The sequence below is a fragment of the Phytophthora parasitica genome, assembly GCF_000247585.1.
Source record: "Phytophthora parasitica INRA-310 unplaced genomic scaffold supercont2.4, whole genome shotgun sequence".
NCBI lineage: Eukaryota > Oomycota > Peronosporomycetes > Peronosporales > Peronosporaceae > Phytophthora > Phytophthora nicotianae.
The window spans coordinates 1,914,799-1,933,526 of NW_008648990.1; the positions used below are offsets into that span (position 1 = coordinate 1,914,799).

The 18,728-nt window shown below is 50.0% G+C and overlaps 8 protein-coding genes across 14 annotated transcripts; 4 read left to right on the forward strand and 4 right to left on the reverse strand.

Annotated features, from left to right (window-relative positions):
• Nucleotides 1-1,167: 1,167 nt before the first annotated feature.
• PPTG_03545 (hypothetical protein) lies at nucleotides 1,168-1,527 on the reverse strand (the record flags this gene model as incomplete). Its single annotated transcript, XM_008896222.1, has 1 exon — nucleotides 1,168-1,527. One exon carries the CDS (start codon nucleotides 1,525-1,527, stop codon nucleotides 1,168-1,170), a length of 360 nt encoding a protein of 119 aa, XP_008894470.1.
• A 3,613-nt stretch (nucleotides 1,528-5,140) lies between these two features.
• On the forward strand, nucleotides 5,141-6,256 carry PPTG_03546 (hypothetical protein; the record flags this gene model as incomplete). The annotated part of the gene is made up of 3 exons (XM_008896223.1): nucleotides 5,141-5,220; nucleotides 5,284-5,359; nucleotides 5,426-6,256. 3 exons carry the CDS (start codon nucleotides 5,141-5,143, stop codon nucleotides 6,242-6,244), a joined length of 975 nt encoding a protein of 324 aa, XP_008894471.1. The 3' UTR covers nucleotides 6,245-6,256.
• A 1,369-nt stretch (nucleotides 6,257-7,625) lies between these two features.
• Nucleotides 7,626-8,896, reverse strand: PPTG_03547 (hypothetical protein). Its single transcript, XM_008896224.1, has 2 exons — nucleotides 8,064-8,896; nucleotides 7,626-7,995 (listed from the first exon to the last, which is right to left on the reverse strand). Exons 1-2 carry the CDS (start codon nucleotides 8,785-8,787, stop codon nucleotides 7,826-7,828), a joined length of 894 nt encoding a protein of 297 aa, XP_008894472.1. The 5' UTR covers nucleotides 8,788-8,896; the 3' UTR covers nucleotides 7,626-7,825.
• A 31-nt stretch (nucleotides 8,897-8,927) lies between these two features.
• Nucleotides 8,928-10,253, forward strand: PPTG_03548 (hypothetical protein). The gene is made up of 2 exons (XM_008896225.1): nucleotides 8,928-9,072; nucleotides 9,220-10,253. Exons 1-2 carry the CDS (start codon nucleotides 9,025-9,027, stop codon nucleotides 9,895-9,897), a joined length of 726 nt encoding a protein of 241 aa, XP_008894473.1. The 5' UTR covers nucleotides 8,928-9,024; the 3' UTR covers nucleotides 9,898-10,253.
• Nucleotides 9,762-12,295, reverse strand: PPTG_03549 (hypothetical protein). The gene has a single exon (XM_008896226.1). It carries the CDS (start codon nucleotides 12,236-12,238, stop codon nucleotides 9,962-9,964), a length of 2,277 nt encoding a protein of 758 aa, XP_008894474.1. The 5' UTR covers nucleotides 12,239-12,295; the 3' UTR covers nucleotides 9,762-9,961.
• Nucleotides 12,296-12,520: 225 nt separating this feature from the next.
• On the forward strand, nucleotides 12,521-15,246 carry PPTG_03550 (RNA methyltransferase, TrmH family, group 3). Of its 5 annotated transcripts, XM_008896231.1 has the most exons (8): nucleotides 12,537-13,031; nucleotides 13,099-13,159; nucleotides 13,223-13,419; nucleotides 13,481-13,624; nucleotides 13,694-13,760; nucleotides 13,822-13,989; nucleotides 14,110-14,273; nucleotides 14,343-14,854. In XM_008896231.1, exons 1-6 carry the CDS (start codon nucleotides 12,558-12,560, stop codon nucleotides 13,908-13,910), a joined length of 1,032 nt encoding a protein of 343 aa, XP_008894479.1. In that variant the 5' UTR covers nucleotides 12,537-12,557; the 3' UTR covers nucleotides 13,911-13,989; nucleotides 14,110-14,273; nucleotides 14,343-14,854. The 5 variants fall into 5 exon arrangements, with proteins under 5 accessions (XP_008894476.1, XP_008894479.1, XP_008894477.1 ...); XM_008896229.1 differs by having other exon boundaries at nucleotides 14,110-15,246; XM_008896230.1 differs by having other exon boundaries at nucleotides 13,822-14,273.
• On the reverse strand, nucleotides 13,172-17,207 carry PPTG_03551 (hypothetical protein). Of its 3 annotated transcripts, XM_008896233.1 has the most exons (4): nucleotides 15,233-17,207; nucleotides 14,814-15,173; nucleotides 14,121-14,756; nucleotides 13,172-14,056 (listed from the first exon to the last, which is right to left on the reverse strand). In XM_008896233.1, the coding sequence occupies exons 1-4, from the start codon at nucleotides 17,186-17,188 to the stop codon at nucleotides 13,937-13,939; spliced, it is 3,072 nt and encodes a 1,023-aa protein (XP_008894481.1). In that variant the 5' UTR covers nucleotides 17,189-17,207; the 3' UTR covers nucleotides 13,172-13,936. The 3 variants fall into 3 exon arrangements, with proteins under 3 accessions (XP_008894481.1, XP_008894480.1, XP_008894482.1); XM_008896232.1 differs by having other exon boundaries at nucleotides 13,172-14,756; XM_008896234.1 differs by lacking the exons at nucleotides 13,172-14,056; nucleotides 14,121-14,756 and having other exon boundaries at nucleotides 14,764-15,173.
• Nucleotides 17,208-17,319: 112 nt separating this feature from the next.
• Nucleotides 17,320-18,556, forward strand: PPTG_03552 (hypothetical protein; the record flags this gene model as incomplete). The annotated part of the gene is made up of 3 exons (XM_008896235.1): nucleotides 17,320-17,835; nucleotides 17,894-18,190; nucleotides 18,272-18,556. Exons 1-3 carry the CDS (start codon nucleotides 17,353-17,355, stop codon nucleotides 18,554-18,556), a joined length of 1,065 nt encoding a protein of 354 aa, XP_008894483.1. The 5' UTR covers nucleotides 17,320-17,352.
• Nucleotides 18,557-18,728: the final 172 nt, after the last annotated feature.

Below are 18,728 nucleotides of genomic sequence, written 5' to 3' on the forward strand. Positions count from 1 at the left end.
TCTATGGCTGAAGACAATCTCAATCGCAACGTGAGGCAGGTGGGCCCGACTGTGGTAACATGCCCGAAGCTGGTGTCGGACTACCAGAGATATATGGGGGGAGTTAGGGTGCATGATCAACTCCGCCTCCAATCCTACTCCATCCAGACTTCGTTCCGCTTCCGCAAGTATTACAAGTCGTTGTTCATGGGGTTCGTGGATATGGGTCTGGTGAACGCCTATATTTCGCACAAGGAGGCATGCAGAATCAAAGGGGTGGCGCCAATGCTGAGAGGGGACTGGATGAATACGCTCCACAAGCAGTTGCTGCAGATGAAGCCCGAAGATTTCATCACCCAAACGAGCGACACCCCCTTGCCAGCTGGGCAGTCCCGGCCCAAGCGCCGTCGGCAGACATCACATGCACACAAGCAGTTTGACGATTGGGTCACGGTCTCGGGCGTTCAAAAGCGGAGGCAACGGTCGTGCAAAGTGTGTGTCCTCCTTCGAGGAGACCGCAAGAAGTCGTACCAGACGAGGTTCTTCTGCGAAGACTGCTCGCACGGCGAAGCCAAGTGCTTCTTGTGCCCGAAAGCGCGGCTGGAGTACAACGGAGTCGCCAAGACATGCTTTCAGATATGGCATGAAGATTTTGGTGGGGGCGACGCGATCCCTGAGGCGCTCGGTAAGCGCGTGGTTCTGCGGCGTCCAGGGAAGGCAGGTCGGCGAAAGAGGACACGACGTGAGCTCCTTCAGGACGGTGACGCCGCTGACAACGAAGAAGGCGACTAGTGCGAGACTGCAGTCGTGCAAATTGGATAGTGAGTGGCATGAATCATACCTAGCAAGTACGTGAATGATATCTTGCGTTTCGTTGATTACCTGCGCGTTTCCTTCCGTATTGTTCATGCTTTGTGGATATCAAATCTCTACGATCTTCCATCTGTCGACTTTATCCCACTTACAGCGGCTGCCTTTTTAATGAGCGTCGAAAGTTACGACATTGCGTTGCTCATTAGGAATCGTACGTCGTAAGTGATACGACATTGACAGATAAAACCTCTCAGACATTATGCTTCTTCCCCAGTGGAAAAAGGACAGCTCTATACAAACCCTAGCATATATTTCCCGTCGTAAGTTACGACGAAATCATAGTGGTTCAGAGGCCGAATTCCGGTAACAGTGGGGTTAAGCCGTAGTGAAATCAAGAACCTCACCCGATAGACGGTCGTAGGTTAGTTCTTGCTCGCTAATAACCAATACCAACATATTGACACCCTGGTAACCAGCATTGACACCCTGAATCTGAGTAGCCTGGGGTACGTCCTTCTCCGTTAGACGACTGACGTCGGCAATTAGCATACGGTTAGTTAGCGACCACGTCTGATAGTCGAGAAGACCATTTACGAGCTCAGGGGTAAGATCACAGTTGATAGCACCAAGCTTACTTACTTCATCAGAGAACTGACGGAAATCGTAGTCATGGCTACTGTCAAAACACTGTTGCGAACCGATGCGAACATTGAAGTTGTGAATCGGGGTATCCATGGTAGTCGCTTTCCATTGGGAGTATTTTTCCACAATACAACGCGCCTTTTGAACCTATTCACTCAGGATTCACCGATAAAAACAATTGACCATTTGCCGGCGATACAAACCATTAGTAGTCCCAAAGGGACCCCGAATCCAATTTTCGCCCAGTTTAGTTGCAACAAAAAAATATGTAAGAGTTTGGGTATACACTGCGCGACAGATCACATCGGACACCCACTTACGGTGCTCTAGCGCCGTCAATACTGCGAGTTAGGCCATACTATTTAGATATATGCGAGTTGTTGACAGTAGGAAAAGCCTAGTAGCGCTAACGAGCGCAGATTCAGCCGCTGTGGAAGACCTCCAATACAACTTTCCACTTTCAGCTCCACGACAGATCAGATCGGACAGTACAGACTATACAAAAATCAAGTATGTTTTAAAGCTGAAAATTTGTGGCTGCAGCGCGTGTACCTGGTGGGTGGCTGCCATGAGCGTGGAGTGCATGGCTCATTCTAAAAGATGCTGAAGACCAAGAAGCCTCCATTAACCGAGCGAGAGAGGGGGAGGCTGGAGCCTCCAAGCGCGCCATCACGCGCAGCCTCGGCCGCAGCCCCGACACCATCTGCCGTGCACTGGCTCCCAAGCCTCCACCCAAGGCACGCAAGACCGCGAAGCCCCCCAAACAAAGAGGAGCGCCCCCAGCACTGACAGACCGCGAGGTCAGGCGTCTTGTGCGCACTGCATTGCGTGGTGAGCACTCGGTGGCGGAGTTGAAAGCCGAGTTGGGCCTCGGCGTGCACGTGAGGACCATCCAGCGCGTCCTCTTGTGGGTCGACTGGCTGGTCTTCACGAAAATGGTCAACACGCTTCCGCTGAAGCCGGAAGACATGGCCGCACGCTTCACGTGGGCAACGGAGAAGCTGTTGCTGAAAGACGTCGGGTCCTATTGGGATTCCATTATCTTCTCTGATGAGAAGAAATGGAACCTCGATGGGCCCGACGGCTTTCAGCAATATTGGAGGGACTTACGCCGTCCTCCCCAAAGGACCAAGAGAAGGCAAGCAGGGGGAGGATCGGTAATGGTTTGGGCTGCATTTAGTGGGCGGGGAAAGTCTCAGCTGGTGGTTTTGAATGGGAAGCAAAACTCGGACGACTATGTGTACACGTTGTCCGAGTTTTTGCTTCCCTATGCACATGCCAACTACGGTCTAGACTATATCTTCCAACAAGATAATGCCAGCATCCACACCTCAGCCCGCACTAAGGACTTTTTTGCGGACCAGAAAGTCAAGGTGCTCGACTGGCCGTCTAAGTCACCCGACTTAAATCCTATTGAAAACCTATGGTCAATAATGAGCCGGTGCGTTTACAGGAACGGTAAGCAATTCGACAAGGTGTGTGATCTGAAAGAAGCCCTATTCGAAGCTTGGAATTCCATCCCTCTCGCTTTGCTGCAGTCACTGGTAGAGTCAATGCCGCGTCGCTGCTTAGCGGTTGTTGCCGAGAATGGAGATAGAATGACTTACAAAGCTTTAAAATATACTTGATTTTTGTATAGTCTGTATTGTCCGATCTGATCTGTCGTGGAGCTGAAAGTGGAAAGTTGTATTGGAGATCCCCCACAGCGGCCGAATCTGCGCTCGTTAGCGCTACTAGGCTTTTCCTACTGTCAACAACTCGCATATATCTAAATAATATGGCCTAACTCGCAGTATTGACGGCGCTAGAGCACCGTAAGTGGGTGTCCGATGTGATCTGTCGCGCAGTGTAACCAGCATATCTCCATTGATTGGCGCTTCCGCGCTATAGCACGGAAGAGCTTACAATTTTAGGCATAATTATTTTAAAGATAGAAATGTGGACTAATAGAATTTAATCCTGCTTGTCCACCTACCAAAAATAAGATGGTACCCTGTAGAGGATACTTGCCCAAATAAAAAATAATCTCACATCGCAATTGTGCAGTGTCATTACAACGCAACAAACGCTTAAGGTCCGTCAAACTTGAATAAGTCTCTCATGAGCTTCAACGTCTTTATAGCTATACTCATGATTACGTTCGTCACGTACTGCGCCTGTTTCGTCTGTGCCGAGAACGACGCGCGCATCGATAGCGCTGATATCGGTGGTCGCCGTCTCCGCTCGGAGGTTTTCAATCCAGGCAGAGTGGCCGTTAAGTTTATACATTTATCTCGAAACTGAAGAAGAGTAATGGGGTTAAAATCGGCGATGCACTTGCCAAGGAGCTATAGCAGGGCAAAGATCGACTGCCTAGTGACGTTGCTACGTTTGCCTCGAAACTGACGGCGAAGCTGAAGAAGAATACTCCAGCCTCTAAAACTCTCGCTGAATTGACCACTGCGCGGAGAAAAGATATCGCAGAGTACAGAACTGCTAAATTGGCTACTCCAGTCTACAGCGATGTGGCCGCTGTCATTACCCACATGAACGGTCTTTCTAAGGCCCTCGACAGTGCTATGCCGGATCCTAAAAAAAATGGCGGAACTGCTGCGTCTAAAAATAGAGGCCAACAAGTTGCTTGAAATCGCGAAAAACAGGAACCTGTAGGCGTCGCAACACCTCCACTAGTTCACCGGTATCGTGGTGGCGATATCTTTGGAAAGTTGACCGTCAGCGATGTATACAAGCTTCTTCGATGTCTGGGACGGAGATATGATAATTTGGTTCGGTGAAATACGTGAAGTCAGTAGTGCCTGCATGTTGTGCATTGGTTTTTAACACCGCCGAATGACCAGATCACGTAGCCAAAAACAACACATTTCTTAGCGACTTTATTTTTTTCGATTCTTTATTTTTCTTTTTAATGCTGGGTCCTGTAGAAGACGCTGCAGTCGCCAGGCTCTTGATCTACGAGCTAGTGCATACAGTGTTACTCGTGATTGATCTACATGTAGTTCTTGTCCGCGGCCTCGCTCCGTTTGCCAAAATCTTTTTTATGATCGCATCATTTTGAAGTAGCTAATGGTTACCGTATAATAATTAGTCTGTTCAGTACACCTGTATTGAATCACTCAATATGCGTTTGCTTTATAGAGTCTAAGTCACCCACACTGTACAGTGACTGAACCGTGGTTTGCGCGACCGCAAAACATAACTATTCTGCCAAAACCAGTTTTCTTTTTTATTTCCACGTGTGAAAGTGCTCGAAATCTGAGCGTCTGACGTCAGATAAACCCTGCTGTCCATGCAACCTTATTTTTTGTGTATTTGGAAGTGATATTAGCAGCTTTCGGGCAAAAAACACAGACAATCGCTTGCTATGTTCATGATCAGGATCGCAGCTAGATATATACTGCGACACACGGCTCGAATGATACAAGACCATTGACTAGCGATCCCTTGTACAAAGGGTTGACCACGAGGATGTGGAGAACGCTACTCATCTTAGAACGGCGTCGTGCGTTGCAGCATTTTTCATAACTGTGCTCGAGCAAAAAGGTATTCTTGGAGTTCTAGCATCTATTCGATGATAAATATAGCGCTGGGGCGTTAAGTGTATTCTCATCTGCTGCCTCGACAACAAGTTCGTCGTTTCTTGCATCGGGACGTCCGCCGACTGGGTACACGTGCAACTGAAGCAGAAACTTTGTGTCTCCTGTCCAGTATGAGCATCCGTGTACACAATTCGGAGCACTTTGAGGAGCTCCGACAAAGTGCACTGAGCAACTCTTCTCTCTCGTCAAAGTACGTTGTATCATTGTGTGTAGAATCCCCTCGCCATTGATATGTAACTATCTATCAATATAGGTCGCGTTCGACAGCCTCGCCTGCCAACACGAAGGGTAAAATAACAGCTTCCACACTGTCAAAACAGACGCACATGGTACGAATCCATCCAAACAATTAACTGCTTGTTCTCTTTCTGAATTGATAAGCTGAATTCGTACAGAAACGAATGACCATGAAGCACGAGCTGTACATGAAAGAGCAAGAAGCAATGCAGAAAAAAATCGCCGAGACCATTGCGGAGAACATCCAGCGCCAGAAAAGCAAGAAAGAGGGTCAATTTCTAAAGCTCCAGCAAGAAGTGGAGGACGGGAAAATCCTCGCAAAGGAGTTACTTGAAAAATTAGAGCTACAGCAGCAGTCCAAGACTCGTCAGTTTTCTCGGATGCACGAAGAATGGACCAACGACGTTTTCCACAAGCTGAACGACCCTATATTGGCAAAAGTTCAGACCATGGACGGCAAACAACATAGTGATGAAAAAGCTGAAGCATATCAGAAGTTCCTGGATATTACTAACAAAAAAGGTGGACTCTTTCGTGATATTATCATTGCAAGCGAGTACAATCCGCTGAGTGACGCCAAGTTCATCAACCACCGAGCGAAAGTGGACGATCCAGTGAAGCGAGTCATTCGTCGACGCGAAGAAGAGGACACGATTGCTCGGAACGGCGCTAGCATGTCGAACGAAAGAGGGGGAGATCTTCCATCTTTGAATGGACAGAATCTCGGTCGCTCCGACAATCTGGACGTGAAACTCTGGTCCAAGGGCGAGTTCGAGAGCACACCATATGGCTACTTCCACAAGATGATGAACAGTACGGCTAGCTCCGAAGGTTCTAAGACGTATGCGTCGCATGTAAAACTCGATCACTACAACATCGAAAAGGGTCTGGAGGTTCTTCGTCAAGAGTTACCCAAGGGAAAGCGCACCAACTTCGACGGATACAAAATCCCAAAATCCACTTTTCAGATTAATTGAGTTCGACATTGGGTAATATATTTTTTAAAAAAAATCTAGTTGCATCTCACACCTCGACGAAGGCGTCCACCGAGTTGTTGGCGGACAGGTGTGAAAAGATCCGTGTACTGAGGTTATTTTAAGGAGGTTCCAGGGTGGAAAGGGTATTGGTGAAAACGAAACCGACAATCGTCTTACGATTCGTCTCTGATCCAATCAAAAATTCCTATCCCAGTCTGATGAGGTCCCTAATAGTCAATTCGCCCACTTTTTTTCTGTTCAGACAAGCGCACGTAATACAGTGTAATACTACTGCAGTACAATATAGTGTACAGTATGTTGATACCCTTTGTGAGCTTTTACTGTAAAAGCGAATTTGTGGATTTGATTGCGTCCTTGTAGCGGATGTTCATTGTGCTCATTATCACCAGAATCTGGTGCTGTTCAACCAATGACTAGATGGTGCAAACTGCCTTTTCATTTCGCAATCTGCGCAACGTATAACCCGGTAGAGGAGCGCTCGTGATATATTTTTCAAGCTATTCCAGTCGTTGTAATTACCATGCGCTTCAGTATATTTATAGCTCTGCTCGTGACCATGTTCGGTGCGTACGGCACCAGTTTCGACTGTGCCGAGAAACTACACACTCATCAATAGCACTGGCAACGGTGGTCGCCATCTCCGCTCCGAGGCCACCAACCGGACATAGTGGCTGTCAAAGTTGATACATTTATCTCGAGACTCAAGAAGAATCATCGGGTTGATGTCGACACTGCACTTATCAAGGAGCTGCAGCGGGGCAAAGATCGACTTCCTGTTGACGTTACCAGGTTTGTCTCGCAACTGACGGCAAAACTGAAGAAAAATGCTCAAGCATTCGAAATTCTTGCTGGGTTTACCTCCATGCAGAGACATGAGATTGCACCAGAGGATTATGTTAAATTGGTTACTCCGGTTCGACCGCGATGCTGTTGCTATCAAAACCCACCTCGAGGCTTTCCTTAAGGTCCTCGACAATATCACGGCGGATCCTAAACAAGTAGCGGAAAATATTGCGTCTTCAGAAGAAAACATTTTTTGTTTGAAGGCGCGAGAAACAACAAAAGAACCCATAGGTTTGACGTCGGCAGTTTTTTTTTCTTGGGTCGTATTCGAACATGACCTGGAATTAGGTCAGATAGTTTATATAGACTTGAATTAAGAGAATCCGATATTTGATTCATTGCAAGTGTCAGGTATGCACGAGCCAACGGAGTGTTTGAAGTACATAGTCCCTTGTCGCAGACAACTTCGACAGATACAAACCTCCAAAATCCACGTTTCAAATCAACTTGAGCTTTACATTGAAGAAAAAAAAATATTAACAATCCACGATAATGAACACGGCAACAAAGTCATGAATAGTACAAGTTTTAAACCATAATGCTTCGAGGGACAGCGTTGAAGTGTCCGTATTTTAATTTCATTACTCAGCAAGTCCAACAATTTACTATTTCGTCCCTATCAGCTGGAGTTTTGTTGCTGTTTTTTTTTCTCTTGAAGCCTACTGCGCTCAATGCAATCAGTTTACGAAGACGGATATAGCCCGACGCCTTGTAAAATCAAGGTGTGGATAGATGGGGGTGTAGCACGCAATCGTCTTCGATACTGGCTATGATGCGCACGTCAAATTCTGCCGTCACCGGGTCCTTGACGAGCACAAAGCGCTTGGTGAACTCCTCGGAGAGAATATCCCAGCGTCTCTTGTACGTTTCCGTGTACTTTTTTTCAACTGTATATAACAATGTGGGTGAATCAATTGTTGGCTCAAAAAGCGCCTACAATATCACACGAACGTACCAAACGCGCCTGTCATAAACCACAGATCCTCGATATTGTCCTGGAACGCGGCGATTGTCATGTCGGCAGAGCCGAGCATCAGTACATCGTCCAGGATCATAGCTTTCCACACGAAGGATCCGTCTTGATTGAAGACGTGGACCTGCACGCCTCCCATTCGCAGTATGTAGATCGCCCACGCGCTCGCCTTGAGCGTGGCCAATTCCGAGTGGAGGAACACTCGGACATCAATGCCTCTTTTATTTAATTGAACCAGTTTTCTGGCCAGAACACCGTTGCTAAACTCCGAGTATGCAGCCCACGCACGTTGTTTTGTCTGATCCATTTGAGAGCAGATTTTATCCTGGATTTCCTCGAGAGTTAGAGATTCCGTGGGGATCCTTTCCACCGCAACACTGATCGGGGTTGGAGTAGGACGAGGTTGCTCTTGGGGCGGGCTTACAGGCACCGAGACAGCAGGTGGTGTGATGGCATGCCCACACGTCGGCTGGTTCGCCTCCCGCATGTTATTATTGGGAAAAGGCTGAACCGCTGGAATATCAGCAAGACCATGTTGCTCTTGGTATTTGTGCCATGCCGTCATGCACATGCGTCGGTCAAACTTGAGCTGCTTGCTCAACGCAGTCCAGTTGAGCTTGCCCGAGCTGACAAATCGGAACCGAGGCGAATGAAGAATGCACCAGACAACGTGCTGTTGCTGCTCCGGCGTCAAAGGCTCAGGCATATCGCTAGTGTTGAGCTGTTCAGGTTTCTTTCACTTTCACAAGTGAAGAAACCTGGCTTCAACTTTCGCTTCACCTTCGATCTCTTTGAATTTATGTGCAACTTATTTGGGTCCTCATATTTGAACTTCACCTTGTATTGGGTCTCTCATAAGTAAACCGTTTGGGTCTTTCACAGTTAAAGTGAAGTTCACGTTTTTCTCAGAATAATTGCAGGGAGAAAGCGTAAACACGTCACCATGCCGCTCCCCGCTCCATGGCTGTCGTACAAGACCAAGGATGGCAAGGTAAGCTGTCTCTCCATAACCCCCTTGCTTTGGCGCATTGAATGACACCTCACACGCCATCCAACGTTGCCAATTGACGTCGTGATTGCGTATCATAACATCCCTACGCCCCCACGCTTAACTATTTTTTATTTTCATTGCCTGCAGGAATATTACTACAACCCGGAGACGAAAGTGACGACATGGACCAAACCTTCCGGGTCCTCTAGTAAAACGCCCCCCAAGCACCACAAATCCAGCTCTGGCGGAGGTTCTGGGAGCTCTTCCTCGACTCCAGCTCCAACTGGAGGGGTAGGAAGGGGCGGTCTGTTGGCTCAAATCCAGCAGGGAACCAAGCTCAAGAAGGTCAAAACAGTGGAGAAGACGATGTTTGCTGGTCATCCAAGTGGTAGCGTCAGCGACGGAGCAGGCGCTGGCGCTGGATCTGGTTCCGGAGGTTCTGCACCTGCTGCTAGTCCCCCTATGGGCGGAGGAGGCGGCATGGGCGCCATGATGGCGGCTATTAAGCAAGGAGGCAACCTAAGGAAGACGCCAAGCTCCGGTATTCAGAGAGAAAACAGTAGTGGTGGTGGTGGTGCTAGTAGCGCCTCCAATGGCGCCGGAGGTTTTGCAGAAATTATGCGCAAGAACCGCGAGGCTGCAGCGCGGAAATCCGGAGGTGGCTCGGTCCCGCCTGCACATAACAGCAGTAGTTCGGCCCCGTCGACGCCACGTCAGACGCCTTTGTCTGGAGGCTATGAGAACGGAAACAACAACGTCGAGGCACGGCTAGCAGCGATCGAGAGCAAGCTCGACAAGATCATGGCACACCTGGGCATTAACTAGCTGCACAATGGAAGCCATACTGCTAGAGGGTCCTTGTGTTCTATTGAAGTTTTTAACCGCAATTTTAACCGAAATGCATGGCCATTTCCTGGAGCGTCATGCTTTTCTTCTTCTGTTTCTTCTTGCCATTGCCACGGCCTCCGTTAGGAGCGTTTGAAGCGCGGTTCTGCGCGATTGCCTGCACCTGATCATCCCACGTTGCGCGTGTTACAGGCTGCACTCCAACGGGCTTCCCAGCCTTGGGAAGTTCAGGGAAATCGCTCTTTGCAGCCTTGAAACTCGGCGCAGCAGGAGGTGGCGTCATCTGACGCAGCACTGGCGTCGGCGTGGATGCATACGCCGAAGTTGCGGCGCCGTATCCAGACGATGGAGTCGACGATACACTTAGACTAGCAAAGGCTTCACTAGGAGCACTCTGGAATTTGGTACTCGAAGGGGTACGCCCCAGAGCGGGGTACGCAGACGCACTGGATGCTGCAGGAGGAGGCGCTTGCCAGCTGCCAGACGAGCTCCACTGGGTCGTAGGCTGAGTATCCCGTCCTAACATTGCACGCATGTTCGTATTGTGCACAATGGCAGCTGGTTTGCGACCACTACCTGTCTTGACGCCGCTCTCCTTAAGAGCATTGCCCCACCCAGACTGCGACGGCTGCGGTGGCTGTCGCTGGTTCTTACGACGCGGTGTGGGCGCCTTCTGTTCCAGTTCAGCCTGTTTAGCAGCCTTCTTGTTACGCTTGGACTGGGACTCCTGGAATCCCTGGGACTTGGCTTGTTTACTTACTTGCTTGTGGTATGCAAAAAATGTATCCACTTGTTCCTTATCAGGAGAAAGTCTCATGAGTGGAAGGAAGAGCTGCGAGAAATCTGTAGGCGAGAACATATCACGCATCTTGGCGTAGAAGTCCGGGACTTGAGTCTCACCCATGCGGAAGCGCTTGCAGTCTTCGCGGAACACTTCGTACTTGGCGTCGCTGCCCAGAACTTGGCGGATCTTGAGCACCACGGCCGTCTTGGACGGCGTAGGGCCCTCAAGTTCGTCCTCTTCTGACTCCTCTTCTTCCTGAACGACAGGAGTGGCGAGCTTCTCCTCCAAGCCGCCCGATTTCCGACCTTTCTTCCTGCCTTTGTTGTTCTTACGAGCAGGTTTCAATACATTAAGCAGCGGGTTGTTGGCGCCCAAAACGGCAGCGGCTGAAGCCATGTCCGGACTCTCATACTCCCATCCGTTGTTGTCCATATGAGCACGTAGAGCAGCTGAAGGAGGCGGTGCCAGTGCATTGCGGAACGTCGATCCAGATTGGTTGGAAGAGCTTGAGGCTAACGCAGGGAAGTCCTCCGCTCTAGGACGATGAGAGACCGTCTGGTTCTCCCATAGTGAGAATGACGGGCCTGCAGCAGCACTGTCCGATCCAGAGAGAGACGGGAAATCAGCCACATTGATCGTGTGGTTCCCTGAGCTCTGCTGGTCGAATAATCTCGGATCTTGGAAGTCATCTTCGTCTCCTTGGGACGCCCGACGGACTGTAAAGTGGACGTCGATCTTGCGACTCGTCTTGATATGCGGATGGTCCACTGTCATGTGAGCCTGTAGGTCCAGATGCGACTTGAAGACGACGAACTTCTTGGCCAGACATTCCCGCTCTTCACACAAGAAATGGTCAGCTCGGAAGTGGTTCTCCAGGTCGTTGTAGTCCTTGTAATATCGGTTCTGCACGTTCAGCTGGTACAGACAGATATCACACTCAAAGTGATTCTTTCTCAAGTGTTCGTACAGTTCCGTGGTGGAATAAAACCTTGAAAAGCAGAAGTCGCACCGCGGGTGACCCATAAATCCCTCGTGTGGATTCCCCTTTGTGTTGTGTTTTTTCAATTGGTCCTTGGTAAACAGCTCCAGTTCCTCTAAAAACACCTTTTTGTTCTCCAGACAAATGCTGCAGTACTGCACACCGTGGACGTCCAGCACGTGCGTACGGAGAGCGTTCACTGTAGCGAATTTCTTGCCGCATTTCTTACAGAGAGGGTCCCGTAGCTTACGGATGCGCTTGGTGTAGTCTTCCTTGAGGAAGAACATGCCCGAGGCCTCGTCAAACACGTGTGAGGGACCGATATTATCCCCCCAGTCCTGGAAGGACTCGAAGGTCTGCTCTTCGTTCGATATGCAGATGACGCGAGGCATGTCCGTCTTGCACATGACACACGAAGTCTGGCCCAGAAGCTGACGCAGGCGCAACGCGCAGATGCTGCAGCAGCCAGGGTGGTTGCATACACCCACAGTGTTGAAGCGGGACGCGTTGTCAATGGCATTGCAGCACAGCACACACGCGGGGAAGGAGTCGGCCATGGCGGTGAGGGCTTGATTCCGTTAATGCTTGGGCTCCAATAGCAAAATGACGTCGTCAGTGTGCGATTGGTGGGAATAATAACCACAGTACTCTGCTTCAATTATATCTAGTTACCTTCAATAATATATATTTTGGATTTGTTTTAATCAGGTCATTTCTATCCTCAATATTGATATAATTTCAAATTATGATAAATTCATTCATGACGAAAACGAGGTAATTGACTGTAGAGATTGCAAACAGTAATGTGAGTGTTGGTCATTTGCCTCTTAAGATTTAATAGATTATGCGAAGCTTCTGTAACTTTATTACGTCGCGATGTTGCGGACCTCAGCGTTGCTGAGCCGTGGCGCGGCGTCCACGCTGCCTCGATTGCTGTCTGTGTGCCTGTTCTCCACCGATGGTCAATGGCAATCTCCATCACGTTCTCGTGGTGCTAAACCTTCGCGTTGGGGTCCTCCAAGAGGCCGTGGGGGAGGCCGCAAGCGTGACAACGAGCGCCCACCGCTCACGCGCACGAACGACGGCAAGGACGTCCCGCAACTAGCTGGAGAGGGTGTTTACGGCATCCATAGCGTGCTGCAGGCTCTAGAAAGCGGTCACCGAGACACCCACGCGCTGTATGTGCGCGAGGAGCGATCGTTATTGGATGGCCAGCGTCCTAAGAAGAAAAGCGCTGCGGACGTGCGTGCACTGGAGCGTATCCACGAGCTGGCGGAGGCCAATGGCATACAGATTCACTCGACAAGCAAGTGGATGCTTAACCACATCACCGGCGACAAGCCGCATCAGGTAAGAGAGACCTCTGGAGTGAACTTGATCGGATTGTTATATTTAATTTTTGTGATCTTTTGGTCAGGGAGTTGTGTTGGACGCTGCTCCGATTCAACTGAAGGAGTTCGTCCCTGCAGAGCCATCAGGTTGGAGAGGAATGGTCATTGTGTGGTTTATCTTGTTGTTATTGATTTTATTTACTGTTGCAGAGTTCACGGAATCGGAACGATCGCCTGTGATTTTGGTGCTGGACGAGATCCACGACCCGCAGAACTTTGGAGCGATCCTCCGTTCTGCGCACTTCTTGGGCTGTTCAGCAGTTGTTGTGAGTGACCGGAACACTGCTCCATTGTCTCCTGCTGTCTCGCGTGCTTCGGTCGGTGCTCTGGAAGTGATGGTCGCCAATGTACGTTCACAAATGTTTCATTCTGATGATATAATTTCTGACGAGCAATGGAATGTTACAGGATAAATTGATGAAAGCGAGGAACCTGCATGAAATGCTTGCGATCAGTGGAGATCTCGGCTGGCGTGTCGTTGGCGCTAGCAGTGGACCCAACTCCATCACGTCTACTAAACTCTCTGATGGCCAGCCGACGATCCTTGTCATGGTAGGTTTTGCCACGTCCGTGCAGCATAAAATGTACGACCCTTATTTGTTTTACCATTGCTCCGAACAGGGCAATGAACATCGCGGTCTTCGTAAACATATCCGCCAGTGCTGCCAGGACGTTGTCATCATCCCAGGTACGCTCAAGTGTAGCAATAGTTTAGTTTAGTACATTCAGCTCACATTACGATGACATAGGTCAAGCTACGGACGAAGATACTCGCGTGGACTCACTCAACGTCAGCGTTGCTTCAGCCATTCTGCTCTACGAACTCTTACACCACTAGAGCACTTTAAAAAGTGCCAGTCTAATTCATGCAGTCGACCTCGCATGCCTTAGTGTGGAGCTTGTACGGTGGGAAATCGGTACGCGAACAGAGGAGGATATCTCTACGTACATATGAGGACACATCTCTCCAGATCCAGGGCTTAACTGTGGCATCAACATAATACTTGGTTAACTCGTTTTCACAAAATGTGGCGCAGATTTCACTTACCTTGACGCTTCCTGGGAGTGTTGGGTGGCCCAGACACACTGCGACCGTGAATGCTGTTGGGTCCGAGAACGGCGATACAGTCAGCGAGATCGTGTGGTCGACTGAGTGCTTTCGTGGACCTTGAGCACGGATGCAACTTGTCGGGACACGATGGTAGGCAACGTCGCCATTGGGGAGCATGCTCTTGACGTATATCTGCGTAATATCCCGCGTATTTGTCAGGACGAAGCGTACGCGCTGCTCAAACGGCCAATTCGCCGTAATCTCTCGAGGTTCCGGCTTGGCAGTCGTGTCAGTCGGCTCTACAATCGATGCATGAGCAGTAGCCAGGCGGCGATAGTGGACACCAGATCCATCAGTTGCAGGTGTACAACGAGCAATCGCAGCCTCGATGAGCGCTGTGGGCCACGCCTTACGAACGCTAGCAACGAACGCACGCTTCAGATCGTTCAACGAGCTAACGTCAGACAGCAAATGCGTTGGCAACCAAACATCGTTTTTTTGACTGTCATCGACCAGAAGACGCAACCGAGTAGCTTCTTTCGCTACCCACCGCAGCTTTTCAATTATCAGGAGACTGTCGGAGGAGCGTTGCAGCAACGCGAGCACGAGTCCTACACGGCCGAGCATGATCAACTAAAAAGGGGTGTGTTAGTCCGAATAGTACCCATTTCTAGCAAGTATGAAAGATACCTGGAGTAATTCTGTGCGAGGTGACGAGCTCAGAGCGAAGGCTCTCACGTAGATTTCAGTCGCGACGTCAACCATCTCTTGGCAGCCTTTTTGCAGGTCAGTTGGTAGCTGCAGACTTGCGAAGGCTTCCGCTTCTTTGTGTTCTTGGCTTCCACTGTTACTGGGCGTGTGTGTAGAGCTGACACTAGGACTAGTGCTGAGCATGGCCGACATGGACACATACTTCAGTGGTGATGGGGCTGGTACAGTTGAGGCATCGGGGAAAGAATGCACGTGCTGGCGTAGACGAACAAGGAGATCTGCAAGGCGGAAGGAAATAGCCAACCCATCCTTTGTAAATGCGGTCCGAAGGCGTTGGACCTACACATCAAACAGAGATATTAGCCACGTGAAAGAATAGTTGAAGCTGGGGAGCTTACCGCTTTGAGAGAGGCAGAGATGTCCCCGTCCGCTGGGGGCGTTCGTAGGACCTCCATTGAGTTTGTCGCTTGAGAAGACACGCTGAATGTGTGAGAACCAGCACAACGTGGTGCTGGGGATGAACTCTTTAGAAAGAACAGCGTAGACTCAGTAGAAGTAGGCTTGCTAGTGGCCTCCAAGCTATCGATATGTGTAGGGTCAATGTGTGCGAGTAAAGCATTGCCCGTGCATTTCACGAGATGATGCTGGCCACTCTGTGATGTTTCTTGCCTCACACGGTCTGTCAGCGTAACATCGACCTTCAGCACAGCTGAGCATTTCTTCCCCAGATCTCGTACTGCATCAACAAACTGTTTCTCCCAACAATCGACGTTGTCCTCGTCATCGCTGTCCACTGACATGCTGTCGAACGAAGAGGAAGCTGTTGTCTCCAATATAAAGTCAACGACTCGCTGAACGGCCCAAGTACTTGATAAGTCGCAATGCTGTAGCACCAGTAAGATCTCCACGACATTGGCTTTGGCGCTGTCTGCATCCGATACAGCGCTTCGCAAAAGCGAGCTCAAATCTGCGCTAGAAATCGTAAAATCGGTCTTCGTTTCAAGATTGTGGCGACACACCAATAGACGGCGTAAAGAGTTCACCAACATTTGGCATAGTTGTGATGTACAGGACATATTTGCACGTGGAAGAACGTCGAAATGGGCTGTGATAGCACGTTCTAACGCTCGCTGACTCCACCGCGCAGTACCAGCGTCAGGAGCTGTAGACACTTCAGCCAATCTGGCGATAGTACGCGAGGCTTCCGCAGCCACATCCACGTCAATATCCTCCAAAAGCGACAGCAACACGCCACTCGACATCATGCGACGCGTATTCATCTCCACGATCTCTGGCGCTACATCCACCACAGCCTCATCGATCTGTGTCTTAACCACAGCATGCTCTACGACGTCACTCGCAAGCACACGGGAAAACCGACGCAAACACCGTGCAACTTCCGCTCGTACTACTTCAGACGCATCGCTACCTGCCATGCACAAGACATAGAAGGTCTTCTCTGGTAGAAACAGCGTCGTATTAGCTGCTGACGGAAAGTACTTGCTGTTCTCCACTTCATCTTGTGAGTGTTGGTCCGCCAACGCCACGATCACTTGAGCAGCCAACACTCTCACCTTCTCACTCTGTGCAAACAGCACAAAGCCAGCTAATCGATCGAAATGGTCCACTGCAGTCTGCGTAGAAGTTGTCTCATCAAAGCTCTGTCCTGCATCGTGTAGTCTCAGATATCCACGCAGGCAAATGGCCTGCATTCCGGCGTCGTGATCCCTTACACACGTGTGTAGCACAGTTTTCGCTTGCCTGTATTTCTTGGTGAGTATGAGGCAGTCCACGACAATACGCAGCATGTCTCGACGGAGCTTAAAGTCTTCCCCTACACTCATACATTGCATGAGCTGCTCGCCCATGGCGTCCACTTGGATCATGGGTTCCACCACAGCAGCCTTGACAGCGAGTAGCTGTCTGAGTCCGCGTACTATGGCGCCTACGACGATGGCTCCGTTGTTACCGGCGTCCTTGGTCTGATTCCTGTCGGTCTGGGATGTCTGATTCTGCTGTAAGAACGAGAAGAGGAAGTCGATGGCCGCTGCAGTCTTCGCGCCTGGAGAGGCCGCAGCCGAGCTGTATTGCAACAGAAGACGGGCTTGTAAATGAGGATCGGAGGTGCTCTGTAGCTTGGATCGAATTGCATCCAGGACGGCCATGGGGTGTGTTTGAGAACTCTGTTCCGACGCTAATACGGGGCGGTGAAAGACGGAAACACCATCAAATGACAGCCCAGATGTCGGCGTAGAGGTGCGAGGCCGTTTAGAGTCCGCATCGGCCACAGGGGCGGCGTTATCGCCGGTCGAAGCTGACGCTTCCCACTCGCGATCGCGCTTCATGGCGCTCATTTTTCAAAGCTTTATTGTGAAGTAACATGAAATTTTATGAATCTTTCGCTGCAATTCTATTTTTGCTTTAGAAGTGACGCGTAAGTAGCATTAACTTTGAACCGTCACATGGCTACAAATATAGTTGAAGATGTCGGTGGGCACTATTACGACCAAGGTAGTCGATGGCGGTGGCTGGACGTGGTGGCGGGGCTAGGAAGAAGGCCAAACAGGAAAGATGGTGGTGGCAAGCCGAGCCGGCTCTATCAGCGGCTCCGTCGGTGGATGCGATCGCGAGGCATCGCGAGCTGCAGGAGCAGCTACTGCGCTATGACCAGAACGCGTGGCTGACCAAGCATGCTAAGCAACCGCGTTTCCAATTCTCTGGGGAGCAGAAACGCATGCTTCGTCAGTGGTTTGATGCGCTGGACACGGATGGGTCGGGAAAGATCTCGGTCGAAGAGCTGGAGGACCCCATGCTGTCCATTGGCATTGTGAATGACACACGCGAGATCGAGCAGATTGTGAGCAAGTTGGACAAGGACTCTAATGGACAGATCGATTTCCAGGAGTTTGTAGATTTTCTTACACCGCATACTAGACACAACAAGGATTCGAACCCTCAGAAGCACGAGGTGATGTTTCACCAACTCACGAAGAAAATGGAGGTACGGCTTCAGTTACTTTGGAGTGAATCGAACTGAGATTTATTGTATGTAAGTGCAGCACCAGAGTTCGGGATTCCTTGAGATTAACACGCAGTTGTCGATGGAGAGACGACGGTTTATTCTCGATTCAATTACCAGCTTCACGTCGCAATCAATCCAGGAAGATCTCGCGGAGCTAAAACACTTTAAGGAGAAAAATCTTTCAGGTAGCGGCGATTCCACATCACCAGGACGATCAAGACACCGCCAAGCAATGACGAAGAAAGCTAAACTTGCTGCGCTGGCCACTAGGCATCAAGAAGAGATGCGTTTCCAAGCACTCGAGCAGGTTTTCATTCGGAACAACGCTCTCAAGGTATGTACCAAGCCACGACTATTGCAGAATTATCATTTGAATTGCTTATTGTGTGAACACTGTTGACGCTGATTACTACAGCGTCTCCAAGCATTGCCTCCATCAGTGCTTGGAACTCCCGTAGCGAGTAGGAGGGCACAGCAGCGACGATTAGCACCACTGCCAGCGGTCGAGAGGCCCCTCGCGACACCCAAACGCTCCGTTATTGTGAGTCCCAGCTTGGAGAACTTAGATGTTCGGCGCGTGAGCGCAAAGCTGCTTGAACAGTCGGGTATGGGCAGCTATAGGCGACTAGCGTCGACGGGAGGGCACTGCAGTAGCATGCCGAGCCTCCTCGCAACGACTGACACTGGGGAGATGCCTTAATAGGTGTTGTGGAACGATTACGATTATGCACAATGGATTATGAGCAAGCACGGAGCTTTGATATCACAAACTAGGAATCGAAACGCTACATGAAGCGTATAAGGCTACCAGTGCGTTGCGGTAGCGACCTTCATTTGCGAGCCACCTGCCTTCTGTGTCAAAACTCGATATT